Below are 13,125 nucleotides of genomic sequence, written 5' to 3' on the forward strand. Positions count from 1 at the left end.
CTCAATAGTGTAATCCCGCTTTCCGCCCTTCGATCCCTTTCACCTCAGGTACTGTATCTAACTGCTTCTTGGGGGCAGGATTTTCTGGTCGCGCTCACCCCACCCAAAATCTAACCCTCGATTTCCGCGGTCCGCCCTTCGTCCGCTACGACTCCCGTGGCAGCAGAGCGGGAAAATCCGCCCCTCGGCGTTTAACCGTTTTACGTGGTAGCGAATTTGGATAAACCAGATGCTCCTTTCCTAAGGGAGCAAAGTCAAGTTCAGGGGGACCCAGGTTTAAAGTGCATGGGGAAAAGTTCAGAGGAGATGTGCGAGGCAGGATTTTTTTTTTACACAGAGGGTGGTGAATGTCTGGAACCTGATGCCTGGAGAGGTGGTGGGAACAGGTACAATAGCGGTATGCTAGACAAATGCGTGAGTAGGATGGGAATGGAAGGATACGGGCTCTGTATCCAAAAGAGAAAACGCTGGAAAATCTCAGCAGGTCTGGCAGCACCTGTAAGAGAGCTGACGTTTCGAGTCCAGATGACCCTCGGTCAAAGCTGAAGGGTTTAAGCTCATCTGGACTCGAAACGTCAGCTCTCTTCTCTCCTTACAGATGCTGCCAGACCCGCTGAGATTTTCCAGCTTTTCCTCTTTTGGTTTCAGATTCCAGCGCCTGCAGTAATTTGCTTTTATACGTACTCCGTGAGTGCAAAGAGTTTTAGTTTAGGCAGACACCATGGTGGGCGCAGGCTTGGAGGGCCGAAGGGCCTGCCCCTGTGCTGCACCGTCCTTTGACCACTCTCTGGGTGAAGAAGTTTCTGCTCAAGCTGCAGGCCAACTGGCCTACCACTCAGTACATGAACTCTAGAATTAGCTAGCTTTACAGTGAAAGGGTTAGCAAAGTTACAGTACATAGGTTGTGACATTAGAGTGACTTTCACAAGTTTCACCATCGATTTTTTGTTCCTGTCTTTAAGAAGCTAGTGCTGATTCGAGCTGTGTTCTCAGTTCCAATTTTTCTAGATGGTTCTCGGATCGTGCATCCCATCAGATTCAAGGATCTGCTTTACCTGCTCAGCTTCTGGTCTCTCGCTTGCAGTTTCAGAGAGCATTTTCCGGATTAAGAAACTCTGCGGACGAGAGACGCCAAAGAGTTTTAAACACCCGCCCCGCTGACAGACGAAGCATTGAGTTGGATGCTTTCGAATTGTATTGCGTTGTTACCTGGGTGCTGTAGGCTTTAGTGAAGGATACAGGAAACCTGCCCAATCGAATATCGTTCCACGTCTAAATAAACCAAAAATCAACATCATTACTACCAACCAATAATTATTCCTCAATTTAACCTCCCTCAGTACCGCTGGCACAGTGGTTGGTACTGTTGCTTCACAGCACTAGGGACCTGGGTTCAATTCCCGGCTTGGGCTACTGCCTGCGTAGAGTCTGCGCGTTTTCCCTGTGTCTGCGTGGGTTTCCTCCAGGTGCTCCAGTTCCCTCCCACAGTCCGAAAGACGTGCTGTTTAGGTGGATTGGCCATGTTAAATTCTCCCCCAGTCTACCCGAACAGGCGCCGGAGTGTGACGACCAGGGGATTTTCACAGTAACTTCATTGTGGTGTTAATGTAAGCCTACTTGTGACACTAAGAAAACTCAAAGATGCTCTAGTATCCCCTCCCTCAGACATCTCGCTGAAGGGTCTGTTAATAAACGAGTCGTTACCGTAGAAACTGCAGGGCGCTTTCATCAGAGCCCAGCACATCCCTGCTCTTGCCAAAGTCCACACATCCACGTCCAGTGCTGGTGGTGATAAGGAGCATGAACCATGTTCTGATCCCTAACCCAGGATGTCAATTGCAGCCATTCCCACTGTTACTTTGCCAGGATAGGACCCGGACCCTTCAGCCGGACACAGTTAGAGAGGGGAACAGTTGCTAGGGGCAAGCTTTTCAGCCATTTCTAAGCTACAAATGTTACTGATCCGAGGATCGGAATCAGCATCATTACAAAGAACAAAATCAGCCCGGGAAACAGGCCCTTCGGCCCAACAAGCCCGCGCCGCCACCCCAACACCACCAGTCCACCTCTCTACCCACGACCCCTGTCTAATGTTTTATGGCCATCCAGACTGAGGGAAACTGACTTAGGGACAATTTATTCCTGCCAATCAGCCTAAGAGCACATCTTTGGGGTGTGGGAGGAAACCGGAGCACCCAGAGAAAACCCCCGCAAGCACAGGAAGAATGCACAAACTCCCACAGACACCAGCCCAAATCCATGTGTCTGCACAGCAATCAGCGATAGTCACTGAGCTGTCGTCTTGCCCAGTATCTTGTCCAGTTTAGGCACACACTAACGACATGAAGCACTAGGCCAATCTCGAACAACCAAGAGCAGCCCCAGTACGACCCATCGTGTGTATGCCCCTCGTTGGACATCCCTCCCAGTTGCCATCTACTGCTCGGCGAGCATTAGCTCCGCGGAATCAGAGCAGGCGAGGGGCAGACGACGGAAACATCCGTTGGCCTCGGGCAGGGATTTCCAGTCTCGCTGGAATGAGGCCATAAAATCCCACCCATACAGAGGGGGGTGGAATGAGGTAGTGGTGGAAGGTCGAGCTGGTACTCTGGCCTGGGCACCACCACTTGCCGTACACCCGAGGAATTCCGCCCCCCCCACCGAGAATTGACCCAGCTGTTCATTCCTTGGCCAACGAGAGTTCCCAGCTCCCTGCCGCACAGGGAGGCTGGTGGAGAGCACCAGGGCAGATTATTAGCACCCCCACCACCCCAGCGAGGTAAATTACCTTGGATTTTTCCATCATAGTCCCAATCTGTATCCACAAAAGCTCAAAGAAAATCAGCCCCAGTGCGAAGATGTCAACTTTGTGGTCGTAATCTTCATTCCTAAACTGCAGAGAGAAAGGGGAGAAGGGTGAACTCTGACTCTGGAATTTCTTCCTGAAATTTCTCCATACCCTCAGTTGCCTTTCACTCACTCATTCAAAAGCTACCTCTGATGGAGTCTTGGTTCTAGTGTGGCACGGTGACACACTCCCGTGAAACACCCTCGCACTTTAAAAGTTTGTATTAGACGCACTTGGCTACATGTCTGCCTTCTTTAGATAGCATCATAGCCATTCATTCACCCACTCCCTATAGTAGCCAGTTCCCCATTTCAACTACTATCTGAAATGCCTCCATTTCTCCTGGGCATACACAGAAAATAGCAGCAGGCCATTCGGCCCTTCAAGCCTGCTCCACCATTCATTTTGATCATCAAATTCAATATCCTGATCCCCCTCTCCTTCTCCTCCATTTCCCTTGATCCCTTTAGCCCCAAGAGTTATATCTAATTTCTTCTTGAAATCACACAACATTTTGGCCTCAGTTACATTTTGTGTTAGTGAATTCCACACCTCAAGACATTTCTCCTCACCTCGGTCCTAAAAGGTTTACCCCGTGTCCTCAAACTATGACCCCTAGTTCTGGACTCCCCCACCATCGGGAACATTCTTTCTGAATCTACCCTGTCTAATACTGTTAGAATTTTATGAATTTCTATGAGATTCCCTCTCATCCTGCCCAACATATTCATAATTTTAAAGGCTTAATAAGAATATACGAGATGGCACAGTGGTTAGCACTGCTGCCTCTCAGCACCAGGGACTTGGGTTTGATTCCTGTGCAGAGTCTTCACTTTCTCCCTGTGTCCACGTGGGTTTCCTCCCGCAGTCCAAAGATGTGCGGGTTAGGTGTATTGGACATGCTAAATTAACCCTTAGTGCCCCAGGATGTGATAGGTTAAAGGGATTAGCAGGATAAATAAGCGGGGATAGGGCCTGGGTGGGATTGTGGTCGGTGCAGACTCAATGGGCTGAAAGGCTTCCTTCTGCACTGTAGGGTTTCTATGTGACGCTAGTCCTGTACATTGTGGGAGACAATTCCCCACGAGTTACAGGCATGGATTCTGCATTCGCAGGAGTTTTGGGAACAAACGGACTAATTTAAGATAACTTGCACAAGAAATGGGAGTGCAGGGGGAGAGATGAGGAGATTTATTTGTTACAATGAGCTTCTTGACATGTGATATTAATTCAACAGTAATATTTCAAACTGGATCTATACCTGAAAAGGAGAAACTACACAGGGTCATGAGGAAAGGTCAGGAGATTGGGACCATTCGGATAGCTTTGTCATATCCGTACAGTGCAGAAAGAGGCCATTTGGCCCATCGAGTCTGCTCCAATCAGAATCCCACCCAGGCCCTATCCCCATAGCACCATGCATTTACCCTAGCTAATCCCCTGACATCAATGGTCTATTTAACATGGCCAATCCACCTGATCCACACATTGTGGGAGGAAACCGGAGCACCTGGAGGGAACCCACATAGACACGGGGAAAATGTGCAAACCCCATGCAGACAGTGACCCAAGCCAGGAATTGAACCCGGATCCCTGGAGCTGCAGTGCTAGCTACTGTGCCACCCTTGGTGTCGCCTGCACTCCCAGTACAGGAGACAGTCTCTCTCTGTCAATGATCTAGCACAGACACAATGGGCTGAATGGTCACCTCATGTGCTTCTGGCATTGTACGATCTATCTCTGTGAGAAGTCCCTGGCGGTAAGGGGCTCTGTCCGATCTCCTTACCTGTTCTGGACTCATGTAGAGAGGTGTTCCAATACCCTTAGTGAGCGATCCGTCATCATCCGATGGTTTCACGAGGCCAAAGTCACCTATCTTTACGGTGTTATCTTCTTTAAGGAAGATGTTCGCTGGCTTTTTTTTCCACCAACATAAATTTAAAAAAAGAACTGTTAATTCAAATTTACTGCATTGCAAAACCTTACTTAAGAAATATAGAAAAATCGAAATCAGCACTTTGGCTGTGATCTCACCCGTGAACTGCCTAGCCCTCATGTCAAGATCATGCTCACTTATTCTGGGCTCCTGGTACGGGAGATAGGTTCAATAGTGAGAGACTATCTAATTTTTAAATCACTTTAAATACCTCAACTAGATCACTTCTTACTCCATCTTCGAGAGAACACAAGCCTAGTCTATATACAAGGGGAGGTGATGGCCTAGTGTTAATATCGCTAGACTATTAATCCAGAAACTCAGCTAATGTTCTGGGGACCTGGGTTTGAATCGCAGCACTGCAGATGGTGGAATTTGAATTTAATAAAAAATACCTGGAATTATTAATCTACTGATGACCATGAAACTATTATCGATTGTCAGAAAAATCCATCTGGTTCACTAATGTCCTTTAGGGGAGGAAATCTGCCGTCCTTACCTGGTCTGGCCTATATGTGACTCCAGAGCCACAGCAATGTGGTTCACTTCCAACTGCCCTCCAAGGACAACTAAGGATGGGCAACAAGTGTTGGAATCAGCGATGCCCATGTCCCACAAATGAATAAAAACAATGTAAGCTGTCTTCGTAATTTAATGTTGTTAAGTCCTTGTTACATACTGATCAATGTCTCCTGCCCGAGTGTGCGGCCCAGAACTGAACCTACACTCACTTAAAGACAATAAAGGAAGCCAAGTTCGTTTGAGGTTAACCACTGAGAGGCATTACACGGGTATGAGTGGGAGGGAGGGAGGGCAGAAAGTATATTAACTCCAGGAGTCGGCTATAGAAGAACAGGGCTTTATTGCACAAAATAAAGCAAAAACCACAAGATGGTGGTGAACACAAATAGATCCCAACCAGGACAATGGAAAAATGGACCCACTCGGGGGTAGTACAGGAAAGGGGTAGAGAACCTGGTGAACGAGTGCAACAACACTGATCTCTCTCTCAATGTCAATAAAACAAAGGAAGCATAGTAGAGGATATATCAATGGGGATGAAGTAGAGGTAGTTGAGAGCTTCACGTTTCTGGGTGTACAGATCACCAACAACCTGCCCTGGTCCCTCCACGCCAATGCTCTAGCTAAGAAAGCCCACCAATGTCTCTACTTTCTCAGGAGGCTAAGAAAATTTGGCATGTCCACTATGATTCTCACTAATTTCTACAGATGCACGAAAGAAAGCATTCTTTTTGGTTGCATCACAGCTTGGTATGGCTCCTGCTCTGCCCAAGACTGCAAGGAGCTACAAAGGGTTATGAATGTAGCCCAGTCCATCACGCAAACCAGCCTCCTATCCATCTACACTTCCCACTGCCTCGGAAAAGCAGCCAGCATAATCAAGGACCTCATGCACCCTAGACATACTCTCTTCCAGCTTTTACCATCGGGTTAAAGATACAAAAGTGTGAGGTCACACATCAACATCATCTTCCCTGCTGCCATCAAATTTTTGGATAGACCTACCTTCCATTAAGTTGATTTTTCTCTGCACATCAGCTATGACTGTAACACTACATTCTGCACCCTCTCCTTTCCCTCTCCATTATGTACTCTATGAACAATATGCTTTGTCTGCCTAACATGCAAGAAACAATACTTTTCAATGTATACTAATACATGGCTTGGGTCACTGTCTGTGTGGAGTTTGCACATTCTCCCTGTGTCTGCGTGGATTTCCTCTGGATCCTCTGGTTTCCTCTCACAGTCCAAAGGTGTGAGGGTTGGATGGATTGGCTGTGGTAAATTTCTCCTTAGTGTCGGGGGATTAGCTAGGGTAAATGCATGGGGTTATGGGGATAGGACCTGGGTGGGATTGTGGTCAGTGTGGAGTTGATAGGCCGAATGGCTTCCTTCTGCACTGTAGGATTCTATGATTATAACACCGCATTCTGCAACCTCTCCTTTCCTTCTCCCCTCTGTACTCTATGAATGGTATGCTTTGTCTGTGTAGCACGCAAGGCACAATACTTTTCACTGTGTACCAATACATGTGATAATAATAAATCAAATCAAATTAACAGGGCATGTACACGTGAGGTGACCAAAATTTATTCAACAGAAACTAAACTTGTGTTAACTGACTATGTGAATGTTATAATCTTATTGGTCCTGACCTTCAGATCCCGGTGAATCATGTTCTTCTTATGAATGTAAACAACTCCATCCAAAAGTTGACAGAATATGGACAAAGCTTCCTTCTTCTCTGGGTTACTGTTAGCAAGATCCTGTAGCCAATCCTTCAAATTCTTCTCATACAACTCCATTTGGATAAACAGAGACTTCATGTCGCCTTTGTCAGCACGTAGGCTTAATTTGAAACGCAAAAGTTAGATTTATTCAAACAAATTTGAAATACGTGAATAATAAACATGTTTTCACTTTCCAAATAGGTTACTTTAAGAAAGAACTTGAATTCTTTTTGGGACATCAGTGAGTTACCTTTCTGGCAACTTGATAAGGTGTCACATCAAAGGCTGTTGCATGAAATGGAGAGAAAGCAGGGTTAGGCTATTGAGTTGGATGATCAGCCATGATTGTGATGAATGGCAGAGCAGGCTCAAAGGGCCGAATGGCCTCCTCCTGCTCCTATCTTCTATGTCTATATCTCTATTAAATAAAAGCTCAGTTGTAGGGGGTAACACATTGGCATGGATTGAAAATGGGCTAACTAATGGAAAACAGAAAGCTGGCAGGAATGGGTGTTGATGAGCTCATTAGATATAGGAGCAGAATCAGGCCATTCGGCCCATCGAGTCTGCTCCACCATTCAATCATGGCTGATATGCTCCTCATTCCCATTTTCCTGCCGTCTCCCCATAACCCTTCAACCCATTACCAATTAAAAGTCTGTCTAACTCCTTGTTAAATTTACTCACTGTCCCAGCATCCACAGCACTTTGGGGTAGTGAATTCCACAGATTCACAATCCTTTGGGTGAAGCAGTTTCTCCTCAACTCTGTTTTAAATTTGCTGCCCCTTATCCTGAGACTATGATCTCTCGTCCTAGAATGTCCCACAAGAGGAAGCATCTGCTCCATGTCTACTTTATCCATACCTTTTATCATCTTGTACACCTCAATTTGATCTCTCCTCATTCTTCTAAGTTCCACAGAGTATCGGGCTAAACTGTTCAATCTCTCTTCACACGACAAACCCCTCACCCCTGGGATCAATCCAGTGAACCTCCTCCGAATTGCCTCCAATGCCACTATATCTTTCCTCAAATAAGGGGACCAAAACTGCGCACAACGCTCCAGGTGCAGCCTCATCAACGTCATGTATTGTTGCAAAAATACTTCTTTACCTTTATACTCTATTCCTTTAGCTATAAATACCAACATTCCATTCAGGTATGTGTCTGGTGGGCAGGATGTGATGAGTGATGTGCCACAGGGTTCAGTGTAGGGCCTCAACCCTTTACAATCTAGGTACAAGACTTGGCTGGAGGAACTGAAGGTATGGTTCCTAAATTTGCTGACAACACAAAGATAGGCGGAAAGTAAACTGTGAAAAGGACGTGAGGTTATAAAGGGATACGGATAAGTTGGTGAGTGGACAAAACTCTGGCAAATGTGAAATTGTCCACTTTGGCAGGAAGGATAGACAAGTATATTCTCTAAATGGTGAGAGATTACGGAACTCTGAGGTGCAGAGGGATCTGGGTGTCCGAGTGCATGAAAAATAAAAGACTAGTATAAAGGTACAGCAAGTAATTAGGAACCAGCTCCGATGAACAGTCCTCCAGATTTGAAACATTGGCTCTTTTCTCTCCCTATAGATGCTGTCAGATCTGCTGAGATTTCCCAGCGTTTTATGTTCTTGTTTCAGATTCCAGCATCTACAGTATTTTGCTTTTATCTACCATGTTAGCATTTATTGCGAGGGGAATTGGTTACAAAAGTGAGGGAGTTATGCTTCAGTTGTACAGGTTATAAGTGAGATCACATTTGGAGTATTGTGTACGTTATCGGTCTCGTTATGTAAGGAAAGACGTAAATGTGTTAGAAGCAATTCAGAGAAGATTTACTAGACTAATAGGAATGGGCAGCTTGCCTTACGAGGAAAGGTTGGGGAGGTTCAGTTTGCATCCACGACAGTTTAGAACAATTAGAGGCGATTTGATTGAAGTCATTAAGATCCTGAGTGGTTTTGACAGAATGGATGCGAAGATGTTTTCTCCTGTGAGGGAATCTAGAACTGGGGGTCGCTGAGTTAAGACAAAGATGAGGAGAATTGATTTCTCAGAGAAATTAATTCTGACCCTCTGACAGTGCGGCACTCCCTCAGCACTGACCCTCTGACAGTGCGGCACTCCCTCAGCACTGACCCTCTGACAGTGCGGCACTCCCTCAGCACTGACCCTCTGACAGTGCGGCACTCCCTCAGCACTGACCCTCTGACAGTGCGGCACTCCCTCAGCACTGACCCTCTGACAGTGCGGCACTCCCTCAGCACTGACCCTCTGACAGTGCGGCACTCCCTCAGCACTGACCCTCTGACAGTGCGGCACTCCCTCAGCACTGACCCTCTGACAGTGCGGCACTCCCTCAGCACTGACCCTCTGACAGTGCGGCACTCCCTCAGCACTGACCCTCTGACAGTGCGGCACTCCCTCAGCACTGACCCTCTGACAGTGCGGCACTCCCTCAGCACTGACCCTCTGACAGTGCGGCACTCCCTCAGCACTGACCCTCTGACAGTGCGGCGCTCCCTCAGCACTGACCCTCTGACAGTGCGGCGCTCCCTCAGCACTGACCCTCTGACAGTGCGGCGCTCCCTCAGCACTGACCCTCTGACAGTGCGGCGCTCCCTCAGCACTGACCCTCTGACAGTGCGGCGCTCCCTCAGCACTGACCCTCTGACAGTGCGGCGCTCCCTCAGCACTGACCCTCTGACAGTGCGGCACTCCCTCAGCACTGACCCTCTGACAGTGCGGCACTCCCTCAGCACTGCGGTGGAGAGTCAGCTGAAATCTCGGGTGTGTGATTGAACCCTTCACCTTGTGACTGATGTTGAAGAATGCTAACGCACCCGGTTAAGTCTTTGAAACTGATGGCATCTTTCTCTGAAGAAAATGGAAAGTGTTTTACACACTAACAGAAACAGCAGATGTGAAATTGAGTCACCTTTTCGCAATCCAGGAGTTATTGTATCGCACAATGTTTTCATGTTGCAAGCTCGCCAAGGCCTCGGCCTCACGTTTCGTTTTTCTAAATTGAAAATAAAATTCATAGAATCCCTAAGTGCAAGAGGCCATTCAGTCACTGAGTCTGTACTGACAACCATCCCATCCAGGCCTGATCCCCATAACCCCACGTATCTACCCTGCTAAACCCCTGGACACGAGGGACAATTTAGCATGGCCAATGTACCTAACTGGCACATCTTTGCACTATGGGAGGAAACCGGAGCACATGGAGGAAACCCACGCAGACACGGGGAGAATGAGCAGACTCTGCACAGACACCCAAAATCTGACAACACCAGGTTTGAGTCCAACCAATTTATTTGATAGTAAACTCACAAGCTTTCGGGGTTAGTCCCTTTGTCAGGTGAACGGAGAGTTCACCTGACGAAGGGACTAACCCCGAAAGCTTGTGAGTTTACTATCAAATAAATTGGTTGGACTTAAACCTGGTGTTGTCAGACTTTTTACTGTGTTTACCCCAGTCCAACGCCGGCATATCCACATCAGACACCCAAAGGCAGGAATCGAACCCGTGTCCCTGGCAATGCTAACCACTGTGCCACCATGCCACATAAAGACATCTTTTTCATTTCCTCATTGAGTTATTTTCTGGATTACCTAAAACTCTGTACCCTCATTACTGTGTCACTGGCCAGGACTAACCCATCACTGTTTAGGATGCTACATAACCTTGATGATCTCAGTCCGGACCTGCGAAAAAAAGTCTTAATTGTTCTCCTTGGCTGTATGTTATTGGCATAATTTGGAATTCTTCATAAGCAATAATGCACTCAATGTTTTCAGTTTGTGTGTCCCAGCTCCCCTATCCTATCTGCAGTGCAGGAATTCTCCTTTCCAAAGGCAGATAACTAAACATGCTTAACCGCTGCACCCACCCGCACCATCTTGGTCAGCCCATTGGAACTGATCAGAAGAGGCGGCACAGTGGTTAGCACCGCTGCCTCACAGCACCAGGAACTGGGTTCGATTCCCGATTTGGGTCACTGTCTGTGTGGAATCTGCACGTTCTCCCCGTGTCTGCGTGGGTTTCCTCCGACAGCGTGAAAGACGTGCTGGGTTAGGTGCATTGGCCGTGCTAAACGCTCCCTTGGTGTACCCGAACAGGCACCGGAATTTCACAGTAACTTCATTACAGTGACTTTCACAGTAACTTCATTAGGGTGTTAATGTAAGCCTACTTGTGACACTAATGAATAAACTTTAAAAGCTGAGTCCTGTATTCCCAGAGCCTTTTCCTGTTGATGTCGGTTCCTTCCTGTAATGAGGTCGCCCAGCCCCCTGCTCGGTCACCGAGCTCAGAATGGACGAAAAGTGAATGGAGGGGCCCAAGACTCGGTAATGGCAGGTGAGGGGGCAGGGGGGAACGGGGGTGAACGGTGTGTGTGGGGGACAGTTTACCCTCCACCTCTTTACAATAACAAAGATACCAGGGAGATACAAAATGGACTCACTCATCCAGCAGCAAGACTTCCTTGATAGCGTAGAGCTTTCTATCAACCATGTTCCTTGCTTTGTAGACGCAGCCAAAGCCTCCACTCCCGATTTCAATAAAATCTGAAAACATGTCAGTTCTGGGAACGTTCAGGGCGTCGGGGCAATTAAAGAAAAAAAAACACAAACATTAGGGGACTACAAACCTCCGCAATATCCCACCTTTCCCCACTCAACTTACAACAGCAAATACACACATCTACAGCACCTCCCCATGTCATCAAACAAAGGCAGCTTTCACAGAAACATTAGGAGGCCAAACTGGACACTGAGCCACAAAAGACAATACTGGGGCAAAAGGTCAAAAGCTGGGTCAAAGGTTAGCCTCACAGGGGAAAGGCCAAGTAGAGGGGTGGCACAGTGGTGAGGCAGCAGTTTGATTCCAGCCTCGGGTCACAGCCTGTGTGGGGTTTGCACATACTCCCCATGTCTGCGTGGGTTTCCTCCAGGTGCTCCGGTTTCCTCCCACAGTCCAAAGATGTGCGGGTTAGGTGGATTGGCCATGATAAATTGGGTCAGTATTTGTTGCCCATCCCTTGTCAGCCACATCAGAAAGTCACAGAATCCCTACAGTGCAAAAGGAGGCTATTCAGCCCATCGAGTCCGTACCGAAAACAATCCTACCCAGCCATTATCCCCGCAACCCCATTTACTCACCCCACTAATCTATGCATCTCGGGACAGTAAGGGGCAATTGAGTGTGGCCAATTCCCGTGAGAGGAAACCGGAGCATCCGGAGGAAACCCACGCAGACATGGGGAGAACATACAGACTCCACACTGACAGCGACCCAAGCTGGGAATTGAACCCGGGTCCCTTGCACTGTGAGGCAGCAGTGCTAACCACTGTGGCACCATGCCGCACATTGCTGTAGATCTGGAGTCACATGTAGGCCAGACCACGTAAGGAAGGCAGGTTTCCTTCCCTAAAAGGACTAGATGGGCTTTTTCCGACAATTGACAATGATTTCATGGTCATCATTCTTAATTCCAGATATTTTTTATTGAATTTGAATTCGACCATCTGCCTTGATGGGATTCGAACCCGAGTCCCTAGAACATTACCCTGGCTCTCTGGATTACTACTCCAGTAACAGCACCACTATGCCACCGCCTCTCCTTCAATGAGGTACTTAAAATGGCAGGAAGGCTCCTGGCTTCTGGGCCTGCCCACCTAGCCAGTGGTCCCACACGTTGGCAGAAAATCTGTGCCACCCAACACCAATATGCGAGAGATCTCACTTTGCCAATGGAAAATTCAGCCCCTTAATCCATTCAAACTCCGGGCAAAGTCCTGCCACAGCAGTTTGACAACCAAAATCGTTCAAAAACAGTCTGGAAACAAAAAAAAAAAAATTCCTGTCAGACAAACCCCGACTGTCCGATGGGAGGAGGAATACCCACTCGCCTCAATCTGCTCTACATGTGACTCCAGTCCGGTACCAACAGGTGGATAAGCATCAGCCAAAAATCGTAGCCGTGGGATCTTTCAGACCCACCCGAAAGGGGCAAAACTTAACCCGACGTGTACCAGCCAGCATCGCCGACAGTGTAGCGCTGACGGTGGGCCCAAGTGTCC

The 13,125-nt window shown here is 47.7% G+C and overlaps 1 protein-coding gene across 1 annotated transcript in view; it reads right to left on the reverse strand.

The window, feature by feature from the left end:
* Nucleotides 1-645: 645 nt before the first annotated feature.
* eif2ak2 (eukaryotic translation initiation factor 2-alpha kinase 2) overlaps nt 646-13,125 on the reverse strand; it is a 43,989-nt gene continuing 31,509 nt past the window's right edge. The window contains exons 13-19 of the mRNA XM_080193234.1: nt 11,508-11,627; nt 9,974-10,057; nt 6,962-7,154; nt 4,635-4,763; nt 2,789-2,893; nt 1,210-1,272; nt 646-1,115 (exon numbers count right to left, since the gene is read on the reverse strand). Coding sequence (XP_080049360.1) covers nt 1,005-1,115; nt 1,210-1,272; nt 2,789-2,893; nt 4,635-4,763; nt 6,962-7,154; nt 9,974-10,057; nt 11,508-11,627 — 805 coding nt within the window. The 3' untranslated portion in view covers nt 646-1,004. The remainder of the gene's footprint in view (nt 1,116-1,209; nt 1,273-2,788; nt 2,894-4,634; nt 4,764-6,961; nt 7,155-9,973; nt 10,058-11,507; nt 11,628-13,125) is intronic.

This window comes from Carcharhinus amblyrhynchos, chromosome 7 (genome assembly GCF_965287045.1).
Source record: "Carcharhinus amblyrhynchos chromosome 7, sCarAmb.v2.hapA, whole genome shotgun sequence".
Lineage (NCBI taxonomy): Eukaryota > Metazoa > Chordata > Chondrichthyes > Carcharhiniformes > Carcharhinidae > Carcharhinus > Carcharhinus amblyrhynchos.